General features: G+C 41.0%; 1 protein-coding gene across 3 annotated transcripts in view; it reads left to right on the top strand.

Moving 5' to 3' along the window:
* Window positions 1-21,996, top strand: part of LOC126297832 (intermembrane lipid transfer protein VPS13A-like) — a 759,301-nt gene that overhangs the window by 186,886 nt on the left and 550,419 nt on the right. For all 3 annotated transcript variants that reach the window (XM_049989081.1, XM_049989080.1, XM_049989079.1), the window contains exons 8-15: window positions 8,244-8,372; window positions 8,451-8,595; window positions 8,688-8,904; window positions 12,829-13,050; window positions 13,194-13,306; window positions 13,383-13,591; window positions 13,676-13,842; window positions 14,301-14,418. In XM_049989081.1, the coding sequence (XP_049845038.1) occupies window positions 8,244-8,372; window positions 8,451-8,595; window positions 8,688-8,904; window positions 12,829-13,050; window positions 13,194-13,306; window positions 13,383-13,591; window positions 13,676-13,842; window positions 14,301-14,418 (1,320 nt within the window). The remainder of the gene's footprint in view (window positions 1-8,243; window positions 8,373-8,450; window positions 8,596-8,687; window positions 8,905-12,828; window positions 13,051-13,193; window positions 13,307-13,382; window positions 13,592-13,675; window positions 13,843-14,300; window positions 14,419-21,996) is intronic.

Here is a 21,996-nt window from a genome sequence, read left to right as displayed (position 1 = left end):
GTTAGCTCTGATTCCACGCCGCGAGCGAGGCTTTCCGCCTTCACCATTTCCGCCAACCGCCTGTACGAACTGAGGATTACCTCTGAACCCAGACGGCAGGAGTCATTGGTGCCGACATGAGCAACAATTTGCAGTCGGGTTCACCCAGTGCTCTCTATTGACGCCGGCAGGGCCTCCTCCACATCTCGGATGAGATCCCCCGGCAAGCAGACAGAGTGAACACTGTCCATCTTCCCCATCACCCGCCTAACGTTGGAGCTCCCAGTCACTAATAATCCCCTCCCCCCGTGTGCCTGCTCGGACCTTGCTGAAGGAGCAGCCACATGTCCACTCACAGGCAGAGCGGGCGATGCCACACGGCCAGCCTCCACATTTTCTCTCCGCCTCGTGCGCCGCGAACGCCGCTGAACCCGCCACTCCCCTTGGGGAGAGGGTGGCCCAACCGCGCGTGGTACCTGAGATGATGTCTCGACAGCAGGGACAGTGGGTGAAGCATGTAACACCTGGGGTGTACCTTGCGACGCACCAGACTCCCCACTGTCGCTACACTCCGAGGCAGCAGCCTGAAGACGGCTGACCGCGGCCATCAACACGTCGAGCTGTTCGCGAAGAGTGGCCAGCTCCTCCTGCGTCCGTACACAGCAATCACACATCCTATCCATCCTAAGGAATCAATTTACTGAAGAGACTTAATCAACTTTTAACTAGACTGCTAATTCACTAAAGGTGACTGATTATTGACTTAACTGTGATTGCTAACCACTTCTTGTAGAAAACAATGAAAATAGCACTACCTGTCTCTGGACTGTATTCAAAACAAACACTAGCACTACTGGCACTATGGCTGACTGAAGGGACTCTCTCTGACTGTATTCAAAACAAACACGAAATCTATGGAACACTATTAATAGCACTCGACAATTAAAGCTTCCTAAAAGCAAAAACACACGGAAGAAGAAGTGACAAGTAAGAAAAATACAGTTAATACTTAAGTTAAGGTAGCTCGCTGCACAGCAGACGTGAAGCAGACGACGGTTAGGGCGACACTGACACTACTGGCACTATGGTTGACTAAAGGGACTCTCTCTGACTGTATTCAATACAAACACGAAATCTGTGGAACACTATTAATAGCACTCGACAATTAAAGCTTCCTAAAAGCAAAAACACACGGAAGAAGAAGTGACAAGTAATAAAAATACAGTTAATACTTAAATTAAGGTAGCTCGCTGCACAGCAGACGTGAAGCAGACGGCGGTTAGTAACTCGTGTTACTTTTGCAAAGACGGACAAATTTCCGTGACTGAATTTAATCGTATCACCCTGACATTGGTGGATAGGAATCTGGAATGAATGTTGTCCCAAACTGGCTCCAACTGGCGTCCAGGTGCTTGACATGCAAGGGATATCTTGAGACACTCTGCAAGAGAGAGAGTGATACAGACGGACTGTCGTTTGTTTCAGGATATTTGGATCAATGAAACTAAGCTCGAAATAATGAAGTTGCCACAAATGTGTTCTTGTTAATCGTTGCCCTGATATCTACAGGGCAACGTATGTTTACCCATCTTTCAGTTGTGAGGCCTTTGCAGTTACTAAGAAGTCAGTGAGTTTGTTTCATATGTATGATCATACAATGTTTACACGAATTGTGCAAGCCAAGCCCACCACTTTGGCAGGGGGTAACGGTTGTAAGAATGGGTATTTTGGATAGGCTGAACACGTAGCTTGCCATTGATACTAGGACTTGTCTGCCTAATTGATTGGCATGGGTAAGATGACCGCATTGTAACTGAGTTTTGCAGGGTGTAGCAGTTTACGTAATAAGCCCTTTGAAATCTTTCCAAGTGGCGAAGCCTTAGTAAGTTGTATTTTCACTCTCTAATTTTGTTCTATCATGTCTTCGCTAGTGGTTTGACTGTAGTGAGAATACCCAGCTGCGGTAAAGAGTGTACTGCAGTCAGACGGTTACCATGTCGGTATCTGATTGCCGGACCTAGTGTAAGAAAGGCGAATTTATCTCGGAAGACAATTTCTGAGAGCTTTTCAGCGAATACTCTGGCTGTAGCTTATCGTGAGGCCGACGATTTCGGTTATTGCTGTCGTAAATGTTTTGTCAACTCCAATTTTATCCACGACGGGAAAAGGTATTTCCAGTCGAGTCTCTCGAACGCTTTTTGCGTGTCTAAAAGGGGGACCACCAGGGATGTATGATTTCCCACTTGAGGTGAAGAAAATCTAAATATTTCGCTAAAACGACCGTAATTTTGTGTCCAGAGATAGCCTACTTTTCATACGGTCCTACGATTTGCTGTTGTTCTTGCAAGTATTTTGCATAAGCGTGGAGCAGATTAGTGATGGGTCTCCATTTGAAGACAAAGTGATTTTGACCTGTTCGGATTAAAGTTTTGATCTCTCCGGCGAATTTAGGCGGCGGCGAGACCGTCACATACTTCTGCCTTATTCATCGGAGCCTCTTAGAGGTCACTGAATAATTCATCAAAGGAACTCATGAATTTTGTGTTTCGTGCCTCTGTAATCGCACCTGCGTTGCCTACCTTTCCCAACCAGTCCTCAAGGCCAACGGGAACACTAAGTTCTGTTGACTACAACATATTGTAATATTCATTTATGGCTTCCATGATGTGATACGTAGAGTGCCATCATTTGACTGGTAGTTCTCTATTAAGTGCCTACGTGCTGTTCGCAGCTCCAGCAACGGTGATCTGCCGCCGTATAGTTGTGGTTTACCCCGCTCTAGGTCTGAATCAGGTTGCACATTTCTTTGTTAATTAATAACTTTTGCTTTCATCCACCTTATATGCACTACGTTGCTCTGCAGATCAGCAGATTCACTGTACTATTGGCGTCATGTTAAGATATAAAATCGTCTTTTGTCCTTGCCATGCTGCATTTTCTCTAACGCATGTTCGTATACACGCTATTAAAGTTGGCTTGTCCCATTTGACCGACCTTTGTAAAACCGAAGTATAATGAGTGCACGTTTACGTGCTGATTCTGCCACGCCTGTGCTGTCAGTATGAGATTTTACAACATTCTGCAGCTAAACTGCCACGCCCATCTTCCCCTGAAAACTCTCTGTTGGATATTGGGCAAGTAAATGTGATACAGTATGCAGAGTGGTCGATGAAGGCAGTCGACCAGAACTTCACTCTGCATGCATTGTCAGCTAGATTGTGATCATTTAATTCTGTCATTCCGACTCGTTGCTGTATTCGCCACAAATGAATATGCAACCCTACCAGGATATTTGTCTCAAAGTGTCCGTTGGTCCAAATACTTGCACCAGGCTAATACTTTCAGTTCACGACTGAAAATAAAATTCTGTATTTGGCCTAATTTTTGTAATACAGACTTACAGTCGTTGGCAACAATGGCTGGACACCGCAGGTTTGAGACCAGTTTCGCCTTTCCCATTGCAAATAATCCTCTCTTCTCTTTGGTGAACAGTTGCCTCCAGAGGGAGGATAGACATTAATAAATTGAATGCGACGGGGAAAAGGTATTTCCAGTCGAGTCTCTCTCACGCTTTTGTGTGTCTAAATGAGTGACAACCAGGGATGTATGATTTCCCACTTGAGGGGAAGAAAATCTCAATATTCCGCTAAAACGACCGTAAATTTGTGTCCAGAGAATGTGTCACACACTTCATAATACCTATCTTGGGTTAGTTGATGTGTGTATCTTCGGAAAGTTCTTGGTACTTTTGTGACCCCAAATGATAATCTATTGCATGGATACCTTTCAAAAGGCGTATTTATTACCTGGGTTTTCTAGATGTCTGTGTCTAGAAGTAAGTGCAAGTAGACACACTTCAAGTCAATTTTTGAAAAACATGTCCCCTGCCATCTATGCTGAGAGATCCTCTGGCTAAGGATTGGGTAAATGTCGATCTCACTTTTTACGTTAAACTGTGGGAATGGAATTATTGAGAATAATTATAGACTCATTAGCTTCATTTACGACCACCATGGGATTCACACAGTGACTACCTGAATGTCGCATATACCCCTAGTTCCTGTAACCTGTCTGATTTGGGCTTTAATGTGTCTCGCATTTGGAACGAGATTGGCTGTGCAATACAAAATTTAGGCAGAGTGGACTACTTGAGTAATATATGAGCTTCATCTAATTTATTCCTATCCAGTGTTGATTATAATAACCACTGATAATTCTTTAATAACCATTTTAGATCCTCGAATGGTACAGAGCTTGACACCAGGTTCACTTCATGCAATACTTGGGAAGCAAATGTGGTGAATGTATCTAAACCAAAAATGTCTACAGCTGGCATTGAACGTAAACCAAAAAAAAAGGGATTAGGCGATCCACATTGTTGTATTTTGCCAATACAGTAATTTGCCCTCTCAAAAGAATCTTTTGCAACACAAGTTACAGCGAACACCCAGGCCTGGTCAGGTTCTGTCGTCCATAGTGCATCGGCGGACAGTGACACATCAGTCCAGCGCACCATGTTGTTTTTCTCTGTCACATTACTGCCAAGGGCCCTCACTTGAGACATGTGTAGCATGTGTCGAAAAGATGTAGACACTGTTGACGCTTGTGGCACGTCCAGCTGTCTGGACAAGACTTAGACATCAACTGGGGCCAGTGCGACACTGAAGTGATGTGGCCTCTTTGTGATCTACCAGCGATACATATCTTTCCCAGTAAAATTTCCAATCCAGAGGTGGAGCTTATCGTATTATTTAAAGAATATGAGCTACTTCTAGGCACCTAGTTTGCTTACATCTGTTTACTAAGTCTACTGAAATCTACTTGAGAGAAATAAACGCTTCCTTATGCAGGAATCACACCCTGATTGTCATGCAGGGTCCCATGCTCAGTTCAAGAACTTTTTTTTTTCAAATGATACTGTGTGCTGCCACCTCCCCTCACCCCCTGTTCCGTCATAAACTTTCACTCATGTCAGTTTCTGCAACTAATTGTGATGAACACTGTATACAAATATTGCACTTGGGCACTGCTGGCATCTCTTTCATCTTGGCATCCCAAGTGGCTGCTACTAATCGTGATACATTCTGTAAAGAAATATTCAGTTGTGGCACCCTTTCTAACTTGGTGTCCAAGCACTGGCTTGTGTCACTTGTGCCTTAATCTGGTCCTGCAGGTGACCAACTTGTTGGATCATGGCAGACAGCTGAGCTGTCTGATTAAACAGTCAGCATATGAGACACCTCAGTTAGTACATTCAAACTTGAATTACTGAGTGAGCCCTTCCGTGTCCACTGTCCAGGGGATATATTCATATACATCCTGAATTGATTAAATTGCAATCTCACTGCCAAAAAATGTGTTCTGTGGCAGAAAAGCTCACTCAGCAAACTGCACAATTTGTAGAATTCTACTGTTCCAGGGGCGAGGGGTGCCGCACAGTTGCCCATCTCACTGGCTGCATGCTAACAATTCGGATCAGCTTCTGAATCTGCTCTTGCTGTAGTTGTTCTTGCAATCATATCTGTTACTAGCATTGTCATTGTTGCAGCCACATTTGTTTCTGCTGTTGTTCCTGCAGCATTATTTGGTGCTGCAAAGATCCAGAAACTTTGAATCCATTGATATGAGCTTATTCACATGTAAGAGTTAGCCTCATAGCCACTGTAGTAATGCACTACTCAAGTGTCGAACTGCCACTTTGTGGTTTCTGATAAGCAGCAAGTAGCAGAAAGGACCGAGAGGACAATGGTAAAAACAATATATAAATCCAAAAGAACAAACTAAGGTAACCAAAGATGTGAAAATCAAGAATTGTCAACATCTTACAAACTAAACTGGAATAGCAAACCAAAGAGAAATAACCAAGAGCAAGCTAGTAACTTGAACAAGGAAACATGTGCATTTCCCTCCTAGTTTATGCTGCCAGAGAGTCTTGCCAGTAGGTGTGAAAGCCAAACTTCCTTTGGTGTGACTGTGAAAAGAAACAAATCTGGATGTCCATCACTGGTGCATTCAAACTAATATTGAACTCTGAATCCAACAATGACACTAAAATCTCCCTGCAGTAGATTAGTTCTTTAAAGTCATGAGCCTTGATACAGAAGTCCTTTATGAATCGTTGATAATACAAGCATGTTTTGAGAAAACTTCTCACTTCATGAATGTGTTGAGGAGTTGGAAAATCTGTGACTGTTCTTATTTTCTCTAGAATGTGAAGCACTCCATCACCATTAAATAGATATCCCATGGCTTTTATTTCTTAGGTGATGCAGAGGCTCCTTCTTGGGTTCATATAAAGGCCTGTGGTCTGAATACAGTACAACTTGGTTGTCAGGTGGCTTAGATGTTCTTCAAATGTTTTTTTAAAAGACATTGTCATCCAGATAGCAAAGACATGACATCCATTTAAGGAATTGCTGAAGCAAGTCATCCATCATATGCTTGAAGGTGACTGGAGCATTACATAGTTTAGATAGCATAACTTTGAACTTTTAGAAACTGTCAGATGTTGTCAAGGAAATCTGTTTGTGGTTATATCTTTCATGAGTGCTAGCCCTGCAAGATAGGTAGGAGAACTTCTGTGAAATTTGTAAGGTGAGAGAAGAGGTATTGGCAGAAGTACAGCTGTGAGTGTGTGTCAGGAGTCATGTTTAATAGATACGTTGGTAGAGCACTTGCACATGAAAAGAAAAGGTACCAGTTTCAAGTCCCATTGTGCACATAGTTTCAATCTGTCATGAAATATCTAATGCTTGTATTAAACAGATCTTGTCTTAGCCTGTGTACAGACAGCTGATAGTGTACAGTGTAAAACTACATGTAGACTTTGAAATTTTGGATAAAAAGAGGAAGTGAGTAGTGTAAGGGAAGGAGTAGTAGCTTCTTTAAGGTATCATCTCTCTCATAATATACATGTATAAAATAATCTATAAATAACTTCCTTAATCATCATTCTGAGTAGATTACTGATACTAATAATATGTTACAAGTATACTTCAGAGAAGTATCATGCAGTGACTACTTCTGAATATCAATACAGAATTTGACTCTTTCTGCAGCCCTAATGGCTATTCTGCATGATTTTGTTTACAGAACATGCTGTATGAATGAGTGAGTAAATGAAAAGATGAGAATAAAGTCAAAGTGGATAAGAATGACCAAAGAAAACTCAGTTTTAGGGACAATGCTGATGAGTACAGCCATTTTATGAGGATCAAACTTATGACTGACTGGTCACTGTGCTGTTTTGTGTCCATGTTCATCTGATTTGAATGAGCAAACTGAAAATTCACTTACACTGCACTATTTATGTATTTATGCAGGAGTGCATCTTTGTAGGACATGAGTATCACTTAGAGAAAGCCTGCTGATGTGGCCAAGCAGTTCTAGGCACTTCAGTCTGGAGCCACGCGACCGCTACGGCCGCAGGTTCGAATCCTGCCTCGGGCATGGATGTGTGTGATGTCCTTAGATTAGTTAGGTTTAAGTAGTTCTAAGTTCAAGGGGACTGATGACCTCAGATGTTAAGTCCCATAGTGCTCAGAGCTATTTGAACCATTTTTTTCTTACGAGAAATTTCACCAAATAGTGACCAAGACCTGGTTTCTGCTGCTGCTTGGCTGTACAGTCTTACAGTTTGGAACTTAAGCACTCTGATTATACAGTAAAGCATAACAGCTGGAGCAGAGTCCAGATACACATATGGATCACTATTTTTTAACACTAGTTTCACAGAGTAATACTGAAAATAAACATTTCTCATGACTATTCCAGCATTTAAAATGGTAAAGGCTTTACAAACTTCATTTTTATGTACTGTAACCACGCATTCTCCATAAATATGTCTTACATCACAGTTTTTTTAGTTTAGTTGACAACATAAATTCATGCCTTGTTCATAAGTCATTTAAACAAGGAAAACTGAGAAATTTGAAATGAATACCTGTAGATGACAGATTTCTGCTGCATAGACATATACAACAGATGCAAAAACTACATAATCTTTCAAGCATTTAGTATTTTTCTCATTAACTAGTGTCTGTCTCTCTCTCTCTCTCTCTCTCTCTCTCTCTCTCTCTCTCTCTCTCTCTCTCTCTCTCTCTCTCTCTCTCTCTCTCTCTCTCTCTCTCTCCCTCTCTCCCCCTCCCTTTACCCCCCCCCCCCCCCTATTTCTGTCATCTGTAGGTGAGTGATTGTTCACTGTCTTAATCCTTTTTCCATTTTCATACTATATCTCATATCAATAATACAAATTTATTTATTAGGAAATACAGACAGTTTCACCCAGGAGTACCACTTATTTCTAATAGTTCAAAATGGTGGAAGTATGCGTACAACTCTGTACTGGAACAGAGAGTGAGACCTTACTCTTGGGCCAACATTAAAAAGCACAGGTCAGCACCGAACACAAGTTTTGTAATTTTAGTTATTCTTTTGCATGATTTTTTATTAACACCTGATTTCTCATTCAGGGAATATTATTTGAAATACAAAGATGCATACAAAAAAGCACTGTTCAGTCCAAATGACACCGAACTGAAACTTGATCTGCAGCAACTAGAAGATAGGCTCACCATCTTGCATATAATTGTTGCAAGAGAGCATGCCAAACTAGAGGTAATGTAACACTGCCGTGGGTTATTTTGAGTAACTGTGAGTATTTACAGTTTTTGAAGACTGGTTAATATAATTTACGTCTATTTATGTAGCTTCACCGTGAAAATCCAGAACGTATACATGTGAGAGAGAGTACTGTTGACTGGTGGGGAATAACAAGAGAAGAAAGCACTGTGGAGTTTCTTATTCTTTCTGAAAAAGAACGAGGTCTGTGGGCTCAACTTTCTTCCCCAGAAAAGAAGAAAATTTGTGAGACAATTGGTTTTGTTGAAGGAGCAATGAAAATGGACAAGCCAAAGCAGTACATAGGTAAACAGATTTACATTCCAGTTGCCTGGTTCATTTAACAATCAAGTATTATTATTTACATATTTTAATGTTAAATGTACCATTTCTTATTTAAGTCTTCCAATTTATAAAAAAGTACTATACTGTAAATATTTGCCTGTACAATATTGTAGTTTCAAGGGAAAGTGCATGGAGATCTGTGTGTCTGTGAAAGAATTTGTAGTCTTTTGTTTCCTCATCATCATTTTCTTTTCAGTACGTTGTACAGCTGTAATTCATTTTTTATTCACACAGTTTTCCTTCCCACAGTTTTTCTTACTTTTTGCTGTTCTTCTTATTATTGTTCTAGCTTCTAGACATGCACTATTTTCTGTTAGTTTCTTCTGCTTCCTTGCACTGACATGTAATGTTAATATCATTCCTTTTGAAAAGAGCAACCTCACACAGATGTAAAACTAATATCCTATGATTAAGGCAGTGACTTCAAGGTCTTTGTGCCTAGTGAGGTGGCACAGAAATTAACAATCTAAAATCACATTTATGAAGATCAAGACACAAATCCCCATTTGGTCATGATGATATAGGTTTTCCACAATCAGCCTAAATTATTTCATTTTTGTGCTGAAATGCTTCCTTCGAAATAGTTGTCACTGATGTTTTGTCCTGTACTTGTCTAATCTGAGCCTTTGCTGAGCTTGTTTGATATTGTAACTCTTTCTGAGTTGTTATTGCCCCTGACGATGTCTCCAGCATTGGAGGATGAAATGGACCATGACCTAATACCCACGAAACTAATATCACCAGGAACTCAAATACCACCTGTGAAAAAGCCCTCATTCCATGAACATGGAAAGTTTCAAAATATATATTTTAACATGCATTTTCTGTGGATATCATGGGCAGCAGTGAGTGCCTTTGTCATAACTAAGTTAGAAATGGTGGTATAAATAGTGTATCTGCTTCATATTTTGCCAATTTGGGGAAACAAAGAATATTGTGATATATAGTTGGTTGGGTGTTGTCTGTTGTTTGTAGTGTTTATTTAAGTAACTTTAAGTTTCTTTCCACATAAAACATTTCTGTTTTCATTACCTCTGCACATAGTTATCAATTGGTAGGTACTCTGACTGAAAAACAAATATATTTGGCATATGCTAAGTTACCAGTATTGTATGGAGAAAGTGATGCATACTTACTGTGTTGCTCTTTTATCACCAGGCCAGACTGTTTGAGAAGTAGAGTTAATTTCTTCCTTTCCTTGTACCTATCTCTTAAAGGAATAAATACAACATTAATGAATGCCAATATTGTAAATGGAAATACTGTTTCTATTGTTCATATTGTGTATGGAGAGCCAGTCCACAGTCTGTGTGGTATAAAATGCTTTTATATTGTGCACTAGGACACTTTAGACTTTGTTTGTAAGTGGCGCTAACATACTCTGGCATACTAACATGGCTGTTAGTAGCAGTTACATATTTCTATGGTGCTACTTGGGAATTTAACTTCCTGTGTATTAACCAATATAATGGATGTTGGAAAGACATTACTGTGATTTGCTTCAGTGATTCAGATACCTTAATGATGCTCCATGTTATTCTGGTTGGCTTAGGAATCATATCATGCTGTGCATAAGCAACAGAAAATCCAGGATGGAATATGAACTGTTGAGTCACAGGCAGGCACAATGAAAAAGAATGCTAGACATATTTCAGCTTTCAGACAAACTGCTGCAGGAGTAGAAAACATACACACCACAGTGGCACATGGTCACTGTCATCTCGGGGCACTAAGGCATGGCTGCAACTGCATTTCATGTGAGCTGCAATATGGCTTGATGAGTAGTGGGGGTTAAGGAATATGTGTTGCCTGGTGTCTATGGATAGCAGAATAGTCATGGGGGAAGATGCTGTTGCTGCCTGTGGTAGCGTGTAGGAATGTGGAGGGGACTGAATGGGGCCACCCTATAGCTACATCTTTTATTTTTATTTTTTATTTTATTCATTTATTTTTATTTACATGACAAGTTCCATAGGACCAAATTGAGGAGCAAATCTCCAAGGTCATGGAATGTGTCAGTACATGAAGTTACAAAATAAAAGTAATAACAGATAAAAATTAAATGTTTATGAACCCTAAAAATGTCAAGCCATAAGATTAAGTAAACGCAATCAACAATGCAACAAGAATCAGCTTAATTTTTCAAGGAACTCCTCAACAGAATAGAAGGAATGACCCACGAGGAAACTCTTCAGTTTTGATTTGAAATCGCGTGGATTACTGCTAAGAGTTTTGAATTCTTGTGGTAGTTTATTGAAAATGGATGCAGCAGTATAGTCCACACCTTTCTGCACATGAGTTAAGGAAGTCCGATCCAAATGCAGGTTTGATATCTGCCAAGTATTAACTGAGTGAAAGCTGCTTGTTCTTGGAAATAAGCTAATAATGTCAACAAGAAATGAAAGTAAGGAATTTATATATTGAGAGGCCAGTGTCAAAATACCCTGATTCGTGAACAGGGGTTAACAACAGGTTTGTGAACTTATACCACTTGGGGGTTTTTGGAGGCTACAAATGTTTCCTCTAGATGGCCCATAAGCAGTTTGGTGTAGGAGGGTGCCATATTGATGCCCATGGCTATGCCACAGATTAGTTTTCTTGATTATCTATCATCATGCACTGAAATGAGGGACATCCTACCCAATATCCTTCCCACTCCTCCTAAAGTGGTATTCTGTCAGCCACCCAACCTCCACAGCCTCCCAGTCCAACACTATGCTATTCCCAATTCCAACCCCTTGCGCTGGCCAGGGTGGCCGAATGGTTCTAGGTGCTACAGTCTGGAACAGCGCAGCTGCTACAGTCGCAGGTTCGAATCCTGCCTCGGGCATGGATGTGTGTGATGTCCTTAGGTTAGTTAGGTGTAAGTAGTTCTATGTTCTAGGGGACTGATGACCTCAGAAGTTAAGTCCCATGGTGTTCAGAGCCATTTGAACTCTTTGAACCCAACCCCTTGCCACTGGGATTATGTCCCTGTGAAAGACACAGGTGCAAGATCTACCCAATCCACCCACACAGCACTTTCTATTCCAGTCCTGTCACAAGCTTATCCTACCCTATCAGAGACCAGGCTGCCTGTGAAAGCAGTCTGCACACTCTCCACCCAACAGTTTTTGCCACCTCTGTCCTGTCACCTCGTCCCTATTCATGTCCCCTCACCCTCATTTTGTGCAGCCCTCTGCCAATGCACCTTCCCATATTTCCCCTTCCCTGTTCCTCTCCTTTTCCATTCCACACTCCCCACCTGCCCCACTCACCTCCCTGCACCACAGCCTTGCAACATTGTGCCCGGCAGTCTTCTAATGTATTCATCTCAACTGTGCATATTTCACCAGTGCTGTTCTCTCCTCTCTCCCACACTGTGCTATCCCACCCCCGTACCAGCCCCACTCCAGATAACCACTCAGCATGACAACTGCATTACAGTCTGGGCTGCCAGAGATGGTGATATTTTGTGCATGATGTGTGCTTGCTCATCTGAATGTGTCTATGTTTTCTTTTTTGAAGAAGGCTTTTGGCAAAAGCTAAATATGTAACAGTCTTTTCATTGTGCCTATCTGCAACTCAACATCTCACCCTTATAATGAGTAGCAATCTATCCTTTTCCTAATATTGTTGATATTTCAACTTCTAGTTTTCACTGTTAGATAATGATAATTTCATATCTCACTGAAAATGTCACCAAAGTTTGAAACAAAACTAGAATTCCAATAGATAGTGGGATCCTTTTTACAAAGTCTGAAGTTTTGAAGTTGTGGAACAATAGAATTGTGAATTTGCACAGTAATTTATGAATTCAGTGAATTCAAAACATGTAATTCCTACATTCTAAGACATTATCCAAACATAATAGTCACTGTAGCTCTGAACTGTTTTGTTTTTCAGAACACAAGTTTAACTTCACAGTAGCAAATTGCTCATTGAGCTTGATCAACCACCGAAAGGAAATTGTAGTTGTCACACTAACACAGTTTCTGGCAAGCTTAGAAACTCGTCCGTCAGCAAAGGCCTTCAAAATTTCCATGAGGATTGAAAGTTTTGTGGTTGAAGGTACAAGCTTGGAGAATGAGCTTGTTCCAATGGTTTCTGCAGATAATGTACATACAGGTATGTTCCATAAGCTTGTAAGCTATTTACACAGTACCTAAGTAACCTGCTTCTTTTATTCTGCTATTTTTTGATTATATGTTATATAACAGTTATTAGTCATTGCAGTATGCTAAATTTGACTAAATGAGGCCTTGTTTTAGGTAACACATCTTCGAACTTCCTCTCAATAGATTTTGAAAAGAATCCTTCTAATGTTGAAGCAGACTTCGAACTCTCAATAGCAGTTGAGCCTGTTGAAGTTGTTTACCATGAGGTAATACAAATAGTAATCAGTTATTCATAAGTTTTTCAGTGCAATTGGTTAAACTGAAATTTCTGTGTATTTTTAGCATGCAGTATCAGAGCTCATTAATTTCTTTCAAACAAGATCATCTAGTATGAAGGATGTCCTTCTGTACTTGGAGCAAAAAATTGAACAAATTGTTCAGGCCGGAAAGCCATTATTTCTGTATACTGTTGCCCGCCAAAAGACAATCAGCATTACTATGGACATCAAGGGACCATATATTGTTATTCCTGAAATGGGATCACTACAAAAGTGAGTTTTTTAAGAACACTGTTTCAGTTTCCCTTTGTTTATCACCCCAAATGATTACAAAAAGTATTTTTTTTTCCTTGACAGAGGAGGCAGTGTAATGGTGATAGATCTGGGATGTGTTACTGTCAGGAGTGATCTACAAACAAGTACTACTGGGTTAGAAGATGCAACACAGATGGAGCTAGAAGAAAGACTATATGATAGGCTCCATATAGACTTTTGTGACCTACAGCTGCTATTTTGTGATTCAGGTAAATACAATAAGTATGCATACATATCACCATAATGCCTATTGGAGCTAAAAGACTTCTGAAAATGGAGGAAGATTTCTGGAATGGTAAGCTCTTGGGTCAGCACAGAATATCCCTTAACCCTCATTAATTACAAAATACCATTGAAAATGTGTATATTTACTTTTGCACTCATAACTATTTTGCACAAGTGATTTAAGTAAAAGTAATATTTGTCTCTTACATGTTTATAATCATATGAACTTGTTACACTGGTACATCTAATGCTGTTTGAGTCTGAAAGTAATTATAGATTTCCAAGAACGTTGTCATGCAACAGCAGTCTGTACTCTTTTAATATCACAAAGATTTCTTTTTATAGTTGAGTGTTGTAAAATTCTTCATCTTTACTGTCTTGGTATATTTGTTTCTACTGCAACATCAATTTAAGTGAACATCTCTGTTGGTATTATTTTCAGGAGAAGAATGGAGAGAATCCCTGAAATTTCAAGACACAGACTACCATTTGATTCCAAAAATTCGTTGCCAAATAGTGTTCTCCAATAGTGTAAAACCGGAATATAGGCAGTTACCAAGGTGAGAAAAGTAGTTATTCACATTTGTCTGAAATATAGTTTTCGTATTGAACACTTTTTACATGACCATTAGTTAATGCCCAAGATTACACCCTGTAGTGTGTTCTGTGCTCATAGTTGTATGATACTGTGAATCTTCTGATATTTAAAGTGACTATCATAACTGAAGAGTTCTAAAGTAAGCAGCAAAACATGCACATCACTTTATAAACAAATCACATTCTTATGAAAAGACATATATGGAATGTGTAACATTGGAGACAGACCATGAATTGAAACAATGAAAACACGAGCATCAAGCAACAAAACAGACTTAGTAATTTTAAAGGAGCTGATCTTAGTAAGATTAAGTCTAGTAAAGTGAACCTAGTATGTAAAGCTGTGGAGGCCGTTGGAGGACTGGTTGAAGCCCACAGCACTGAAATAAGCATACTGTAGTATCATCAGTAACTGCGCCCATTAGTGAAGATTCAGGCAGTTGTCAAAACATTGTTCATTTCTCTCATTATCATTTCACCATTCATCTGAAATCTCTATATATGTACATACTCCACAAGCCACTGTATGGTGCATGGTGAAGGGTACCATGTATCACTACTAGACATTTCCTTTCCTGTTCCACTCACAAATACAGCAAAGGGTGAAATAACTGTCTTGAAGCTTCCATATCAGTCTAATTTCTCGCATCTTATCTGTGTGGTCCTTATATAGAATGTACGTTCATGGCAGTAGAATCATTCTGCAGCACCCTCAAATGCCAATCTCCTAAAATTCTACAATAGTACCTCACAAAAAGAGCATCATATTCACTTCATGGATTCCCATTTGAGTTCATGAAGCATCTCTGTAATACTTGCATGCTGATCGAACCTACTTGTAACAAATCTAGCAGCATGCCTCTTAATTCCTTCAGTGTCTCCCTTTAATCCAACCTGGTGGGGATCCAAAACACTTGAACAGTAATCAAGAATCGGCCACACTAGCATTCCATATGCCGCCTACTTTATAGATGAGCTACACTTTCCCAAAATTCCCCCCAAAAAATGAAGTTTACTGTTCACTCTCCCTACTACCAACCTGATGTGCTCAGTCCATTATGTATGTGCTATTTTTTTGCCCCCCCCCCCCCCCCTCGTATGGCTAGGGCCCCCCACTGGGCTGGCCATTCGCTGGCTGCCAGTCTTTCAATTTGATGCCACTTCAGTGACCTGCAGTCGATGAGGATGATGATGATGATGACAGCACAACAACCAGTCCCTGGGCAGAGAAAATTCCCTGACACAGCCAGGAATCAAACCCACGCCCAGAGGATTGACAATCTGTCATGCTGACCATTCAGCTACTGGGGGCAGATGATGTATATGTTATGCAATGTTAAGATATTTAATTGATGTGACTGTATCAAGCAGCACCCTACCATTGCTGTATTCTTATGTTACAAGACTGGTTTTCCTAGTCTGGAATGGGGACAAAATGGAAGATCGATGTAATAGAACAATGTGGCTGTGTAAGGAATAGCACGCAACAAATTAGCCTAAGAGCAAAAGGAGGGAAGGAAGTGGACATTTGGGAAAAGGTGCAAGGGAAGAGGCCATTAGATGAAGAGACGAGGAAAACATGAGGTAAAGCTACACCTATTGTTCTTCATTCTTTACCTGTGTTCTTAAAGCTACAGTGGATTGATGTACTCAAACTCAGGCTAACTACAAAAGTAAAATGGGATGTGAGCTAACAGTAGGGAACAAATGATGTCGATAACCTTCACAAAAATTTTAGTTATCTCGATTGATATCACACAAACAGAATAGCAGCCAGCTGCTGACATTTTGTATTAGTGAGTAATTCAAGAAATGTATCAAGGTATCCCGTGATTATGGGTCAGACTACATGCTAAGTCACAAATACTGACTCTTACATGTTGAGTGACTGTAAGAGTATACAAGATCACTTAGACAGAATTTCTAGATGGTGTTCAGAAAGGTAGTTTTTTCTGAACTTAGCAAAATGTAGTGTTACAGAGCAAAGGCAACACACTTTCACCACTTCATTTCTTCTCCAAACAACTGTCTACACGCTCCCCCCCCCCAACACTTCCGCCACTTCGACCTGGTCTCTCAATTTACTACAGATGTATGCTACATCAAGGCACAGAGAACATCCCCGATGATTTCCTCTTTGATCAATGCCATTTCAAGCATCATCGATTGATCTGACCTCACCGCTCTACAGGCTTCAGATGAGGACACTCAGGGTCTGCTCACAGACCCGCAGTCAGTCTTCACTCGTGTTTACCAAGGCTAAGTTCCCTGGAATTTTGGATTAAGTGTGGTGTGACTTTCCTGCAGGAATTCTGCAGCCTTTGCTCCCACCATGCTGTGCCGTCTGGTTTTCAATGCCTTGCATAATCTCGCCCACCCCGGTGTCTGAGCCATGACTTGCCTCGTCACTGAGCGTTTTGTGTGGAAAGATGTGAAACGGGTCTGTCAAACATGGGCATGCGGTGGCATGTCCTGTCAACTAAACAAAATAGGATTTCACACCTCTCCACTACTTGGCAAGTTTGACATCCCTAAAGGATGTTTCCGTCATGTACATATCGACCTTACTGGTCTCCCACTCTTGCTCCTTTCCACACTTTATCCGTTTCTGCATCAATATCCATAATCTCCAAACCACAGTGAATCACAAGGCAGAGGGTACTTTCTGTTGTACCACCTATAATGTTTTCTTACCATCCCATTTGTGTGTGGAATATGGGGTGAATTACTGCTTAATTGCCTCTGTGTGAGCTTTGATTAGTATAATCCTGCCTTTGTAAATCCTGTGTGAGTGACATGTAATGGGTTGTACCATATTCTTAGATCCAACACTCAATAATCTTTCTTAAAACTTTTTAAGTAGGATTTCATTTGATAATAATTGGCATCTATCTTCATACTTTTTATGGAATGCTGGAGTAATAATAAAGGACTTTATGTTTATCTTTCTGTAGCAAAATTCTATCTCTGCAAAACATACCTGTTGTAAACTTCCTGTAAAATATTGTCGCAGAAGAAGCTGAGTAGTACCGTGGTGTAGTGGTTATGATACTAAATGTTGAATGGAGGGGCAGGAGTTCAAAACTCACCTGGACTCTACCATTTTAATTTCTATATTTGGTTTGAGTACATTCCAGAAGTATCCACAAATGTCAAGAATCAGTGTACTGGAATGTTCTGTAGCTGTTTATATACTGTATGTGTGCTGGCTGGAGGCAGTTTGCTCCACGCTCCTGTATGTGCAAGTGCTGAATAAACCTTCATTAAGTGAAGTTAGTGTTTGTCATTCCTCTAATTACACCTTCTTCTACATGACACTATTCTGGTGGAGGCACTGGGTATTGGAACTTGTGATAGTGCGCATTATCGACAACACAATGGCTCCCATCAGGCTATGACAGAGCCTCCGTTTACGTGGGAAAAAAACCTGAGTTTGCACCATATTCAACAGATTGCAATCTACTGGAGACTGAAGAAGAATAGAACATTATGATGACAGCAACTGTGTGCCACCACATGAGACATCCTTCCGGGTTCTCTGGTAATGATGGCCGAAATCCAAACAAGTGGATGAAGGTATATGAGCGTATAGCCAAAGTTAACAAATAGGATGACACCATGTTGAGAACAACGAGGAGAAGTTCACGAGCTGGGAAGTATTCCAGGCGGAACTGTGCAACTATTTCGGTGACACACAATGACAGGAGTACAAGGCTGAAGATAAATTAAAGTGCAGGGCACAGTGACCAGGTGAAACTACAGCATCCTACATTCAAGACGACTTGGAGCTGTGTAAAATAGTGGATCCTAGAATGAAGGAGGAAGATAAGATTGAATATCTCATGAAGGGTGTTGCTGAGGACACGTATCAAGCCCTACTCTTGAAGGAGGTGTCGACAGCAGAGGACTTCATAAATTTGTGCTAGTATCTCAAGACAATGCATCAAAAACGAATGACACGCAAGAAGTTTGAACAGCTTCAAAGCATCATATCGATGTCTGTGATGGAGGAAGCAACTGATTTCAAAAGTGTTTTTTGTTAGATAGTGAGAGAGGAAGTTCAAAAGGCACCTGGTATGCACAGCGAGCAAAAAACTGAAACGTTTCAAGAGGTCATAAGGATGGAAGTGGAACAGACATTGAACCCAATCTCTCATCCTTCATTTCCCTTTAAAATGGTGAAAAAGTCGAGACCCAGGTGGAGTTATGTTCCTAGAATGCCTCATGAGGAACCTGTTTGGGCACCAAGGAAGATTGATATCTGGAGGACCCAGGATAACCAACCGGTATGTTTCCACTGCGGACAACCAGGACATGTGGTGTGCTATTGTTGAGAAAGGTGGCAGATATTTAATGCCACCCACACCAGAAGACAGCAGACTGATGTTAGCTGACATCAACTCCAGGATGACGAAGATGAACAAGAAGATGTGTGTGCAGGATGACGCAGGTCACCATTGTTGCAAGATAGCTGCTGGAGAGGATGCTCCCGAACACACCGATCAAGGTCTCCATCGCTGTTTAGAAGTTGCAGCCTATCACCTAGCCACCGCAACCTGGAAAACTAAAGAGTGTGACCTTTCTTGGAAGTGAGGCTGCCAAAGAGAAAAATCCTCCGCTGTTGATCACTACAAAAATGATAGGAAACTACCTCGATATCCTCAAGGATGGCTGACCAGCCCAAGCTCTTGTGGACTCTGGAGCATCATATTTAGTCATTTTGGAGAAGTACCATCGCCAGTTGCAGAAAACCGTATTTGTTGATGACAAAATATCTGTCCTGAAGGTGGCTAATGGGAAGTATGTAAAACCTACAGGAAGATGTACCATTCGTGTGGGTATAAGTGGCCATACACAGCCCTTAGAATTAATCACCTTACAAGAGTGCAGTCATGTTGTCATTCTCAGATGGGACTTTTTGAAAGCTTCTCAGGCAATTATAGATTGTGGTTGCTCAAAGATTATGGTAGACGAGATGAGATGCTGTGGACAGGAAGATGCACATCTGAGTGTGTGGAGACTGTGAGCTGGATGAAGTGATCATTCTTGCACTCATCGCTACAAAGGTAACTGTCATGTGTCATGCCATGTGTCAACCCATGGATCTTGTAGTGGAATGTAAGAGAAGCATACCACTGAAGAATGACTTGGTCATCCCAGCCTCTGTCATCTTGTTTAAGAATGGATTCAGTGAACCGTGGATAGTTAACTGTCATCGAGAACCACAGATCCTACCAAGATGCACGTGTGTAACAAACACTGAGTAGTTAATTGAAGAACAGCTGAGCATCATAGAAACATAGAAATCGCCAGTCTTCAAGAGTTCTCTGAATGCTTCAGTCTATGGGTGAAGAGCAAATTAGACAAATCAATGGTGAAGCACTGGATTAGCACTGGAGACCATCAACCAATAAGCCAGAGAGCATACCATGTGTCAGGAATGGAACATTGAATAATCCGCAGCAAGGTAGAGAACATGATGAAGAATGACATCATTCAGCCTTCGCAGAGCCCATGGTTGTCGCCAGTGGTTCTTGTCAGGAAGAAGGATGGCAGTTGGCACTTTTGTGTAGATTACAGAAAGCTTAATAGGATAACTAAAAAGGACATTTACCCTCGACCATGAATTGATGATACACTAGATTGTCTGAAGGGGGCTAAGTTTTTCTCAACCATGGACATGTACTCAGGATACTGGCAAATCGAAGTAGATGAGGCTGATCGTGAGAAAACTGCATTCATCACCCCTGAGGGCCTGTATGAGTTTGAGGTAATACCGTTCAGTTTTTGTAATGCACCAGTGACATTTGAACAGATGATGGATAATCTTGTCACCTGAAGTGCACGATGTGTCTTTGTTATTCAGATGACATTAGAGTGTTCTCAGAGACATTTGATGAACATATAAAAAGACTGAGGGTCATTCTTAAGTGTCTCCAACAAGGCAGACTGAAACTTAATCCAAGAAAGTGTCTCTTCGGAGCAAAAGAAATCAAAATACTTGGACACCTTGTGTCAAATGAAGGGGTGTGGCCAAAACAGAAAAGTGAGATCTATAACGGAATTTCCTATTCCTTTATTTATTTATTTATTTATTTATTTATACGTGTTCAGAACATAACATATTAAATATAACTTATAGTACATAGCATATCATACATTGCATATCATACATAGCATATCACATAGCATATCATACATAGCATATATATTACAAGTATTACAGAGAATATGTGCGTCTTTATATTCCATGTGCTGCCCAGTATTCCGCAGCACAGACTGCCTTATCATTGGCGATAATCAGATCGTCCATGGACACAGGTTCTGACAGTTTCCTGCAGTTGAGTAGGTGCTGATGGTCTTGAGGTTCACCACATTCACATAGTTCGTCCCCTGAGATGTATCCCCATTTCTTCATGTTCTCCTTACATCGAGATACGCCAGTTCTAAGTCTATTGAGTACCTTACATGTTTTGTATGGGAGGTGATGACCTATAGCAAGTTCTTCCTTGGGGTTGTCCCAATATTTCTCTGATGATGACCTACACCAGAGTTGTATCCTATGGTCTGCAGGTGATGTCTGGATTGGTCGCGTTGTCTGGAGAAAACTTTTCTCGACTTGAGTCTTGGCGTTTGATGTTCACATCCAAACAGGGGGTGTCTCTGATCTGTCTCCTGCTTCTTTCTTTCCACTTCAGCTACTGTTCTCCTTCGGATGTCTGGCAGTGCTACGTCCATGAGGTGGTAGATTTTGTCAACAGGGGTTGCCCGCAAGCAGCCGGTTACAATTCGTCCTGTTTCATTTGGGGCAATATTTACGTGTTTGGCATGGCTAGAGTTCTTCCATACAGGTGCTGCATATTCAGCAGTGGAGAAGCACAAAGCGAGGGCAGATGTGCGGAGGACCTGTGGGTGTGCTCGCCACTTGTTGCCGGTCAGTCTCCTAATAATGTTGTTCCTAGCACTGACTTTCATTTTTGTATCTGTACAGTGGTGCTTGAAGGTGAGGGACCGGTCCAACTTCACTCTGAGGTACTTTGGGGTGTCACAGTGGGCCAGCTGTTGATCTCTCCAGGTTATTCTAAGTTTCCTCTGTGCCACTCTGTTCCGTAAGTGAAATGCACACACTTGTGTTTTGGAGGGGTTTGGCTTCAGGTAGTTGCTATCGTAGTAGTTAGACAATGCCTCAAGACTTGTTGTGAGTTTTTCTTCCACCTCCTCAAAGGTTCTTCCTTGCGCTGCAAGTGCTGTGTCATCTGCATAAATGAAAGATCTTGTGACAGAATTAACAGGCTGGTCATTAGTGTAAATATTAAACAGCAGTGGGGCTAGCACACTTCCTTGGGGGATACCATTTCTCTGTGCCCTCCACCGGCTCCTCTTATTTTGTAGGGTAACAAAGAAACGTCTGTTTTGTAAAAGGGATCTTATAAACTGTGTTAGGTGGAAGTCTTTCGTGATGGCATAGGTCTTTGTTAACATTTTCCTGTGATTAATGGTGTCATATGCAGCAGTAAGATCCACAAAGATGACACCGGTGA

Source organism: Schistocerca gregaria, chromosome X (assembly GCF_023897955.1).
Source record: "Schistocerca gregaria isolate iqSchGreg1 chromosome X, iqSchGreg1.2, whole genome shotgun sequence".
Lineage (NCBI taxonomy): Eukaryota > Metazoa > Arthropoda > Insecta > Orthoptera > Acrididae > Schistocerca > Schistocerca gregaria.
Note: the sequence above shows the minus strand (reverse complement) of the source record. Positions and strands in the feature narration are given on the sequence as shown.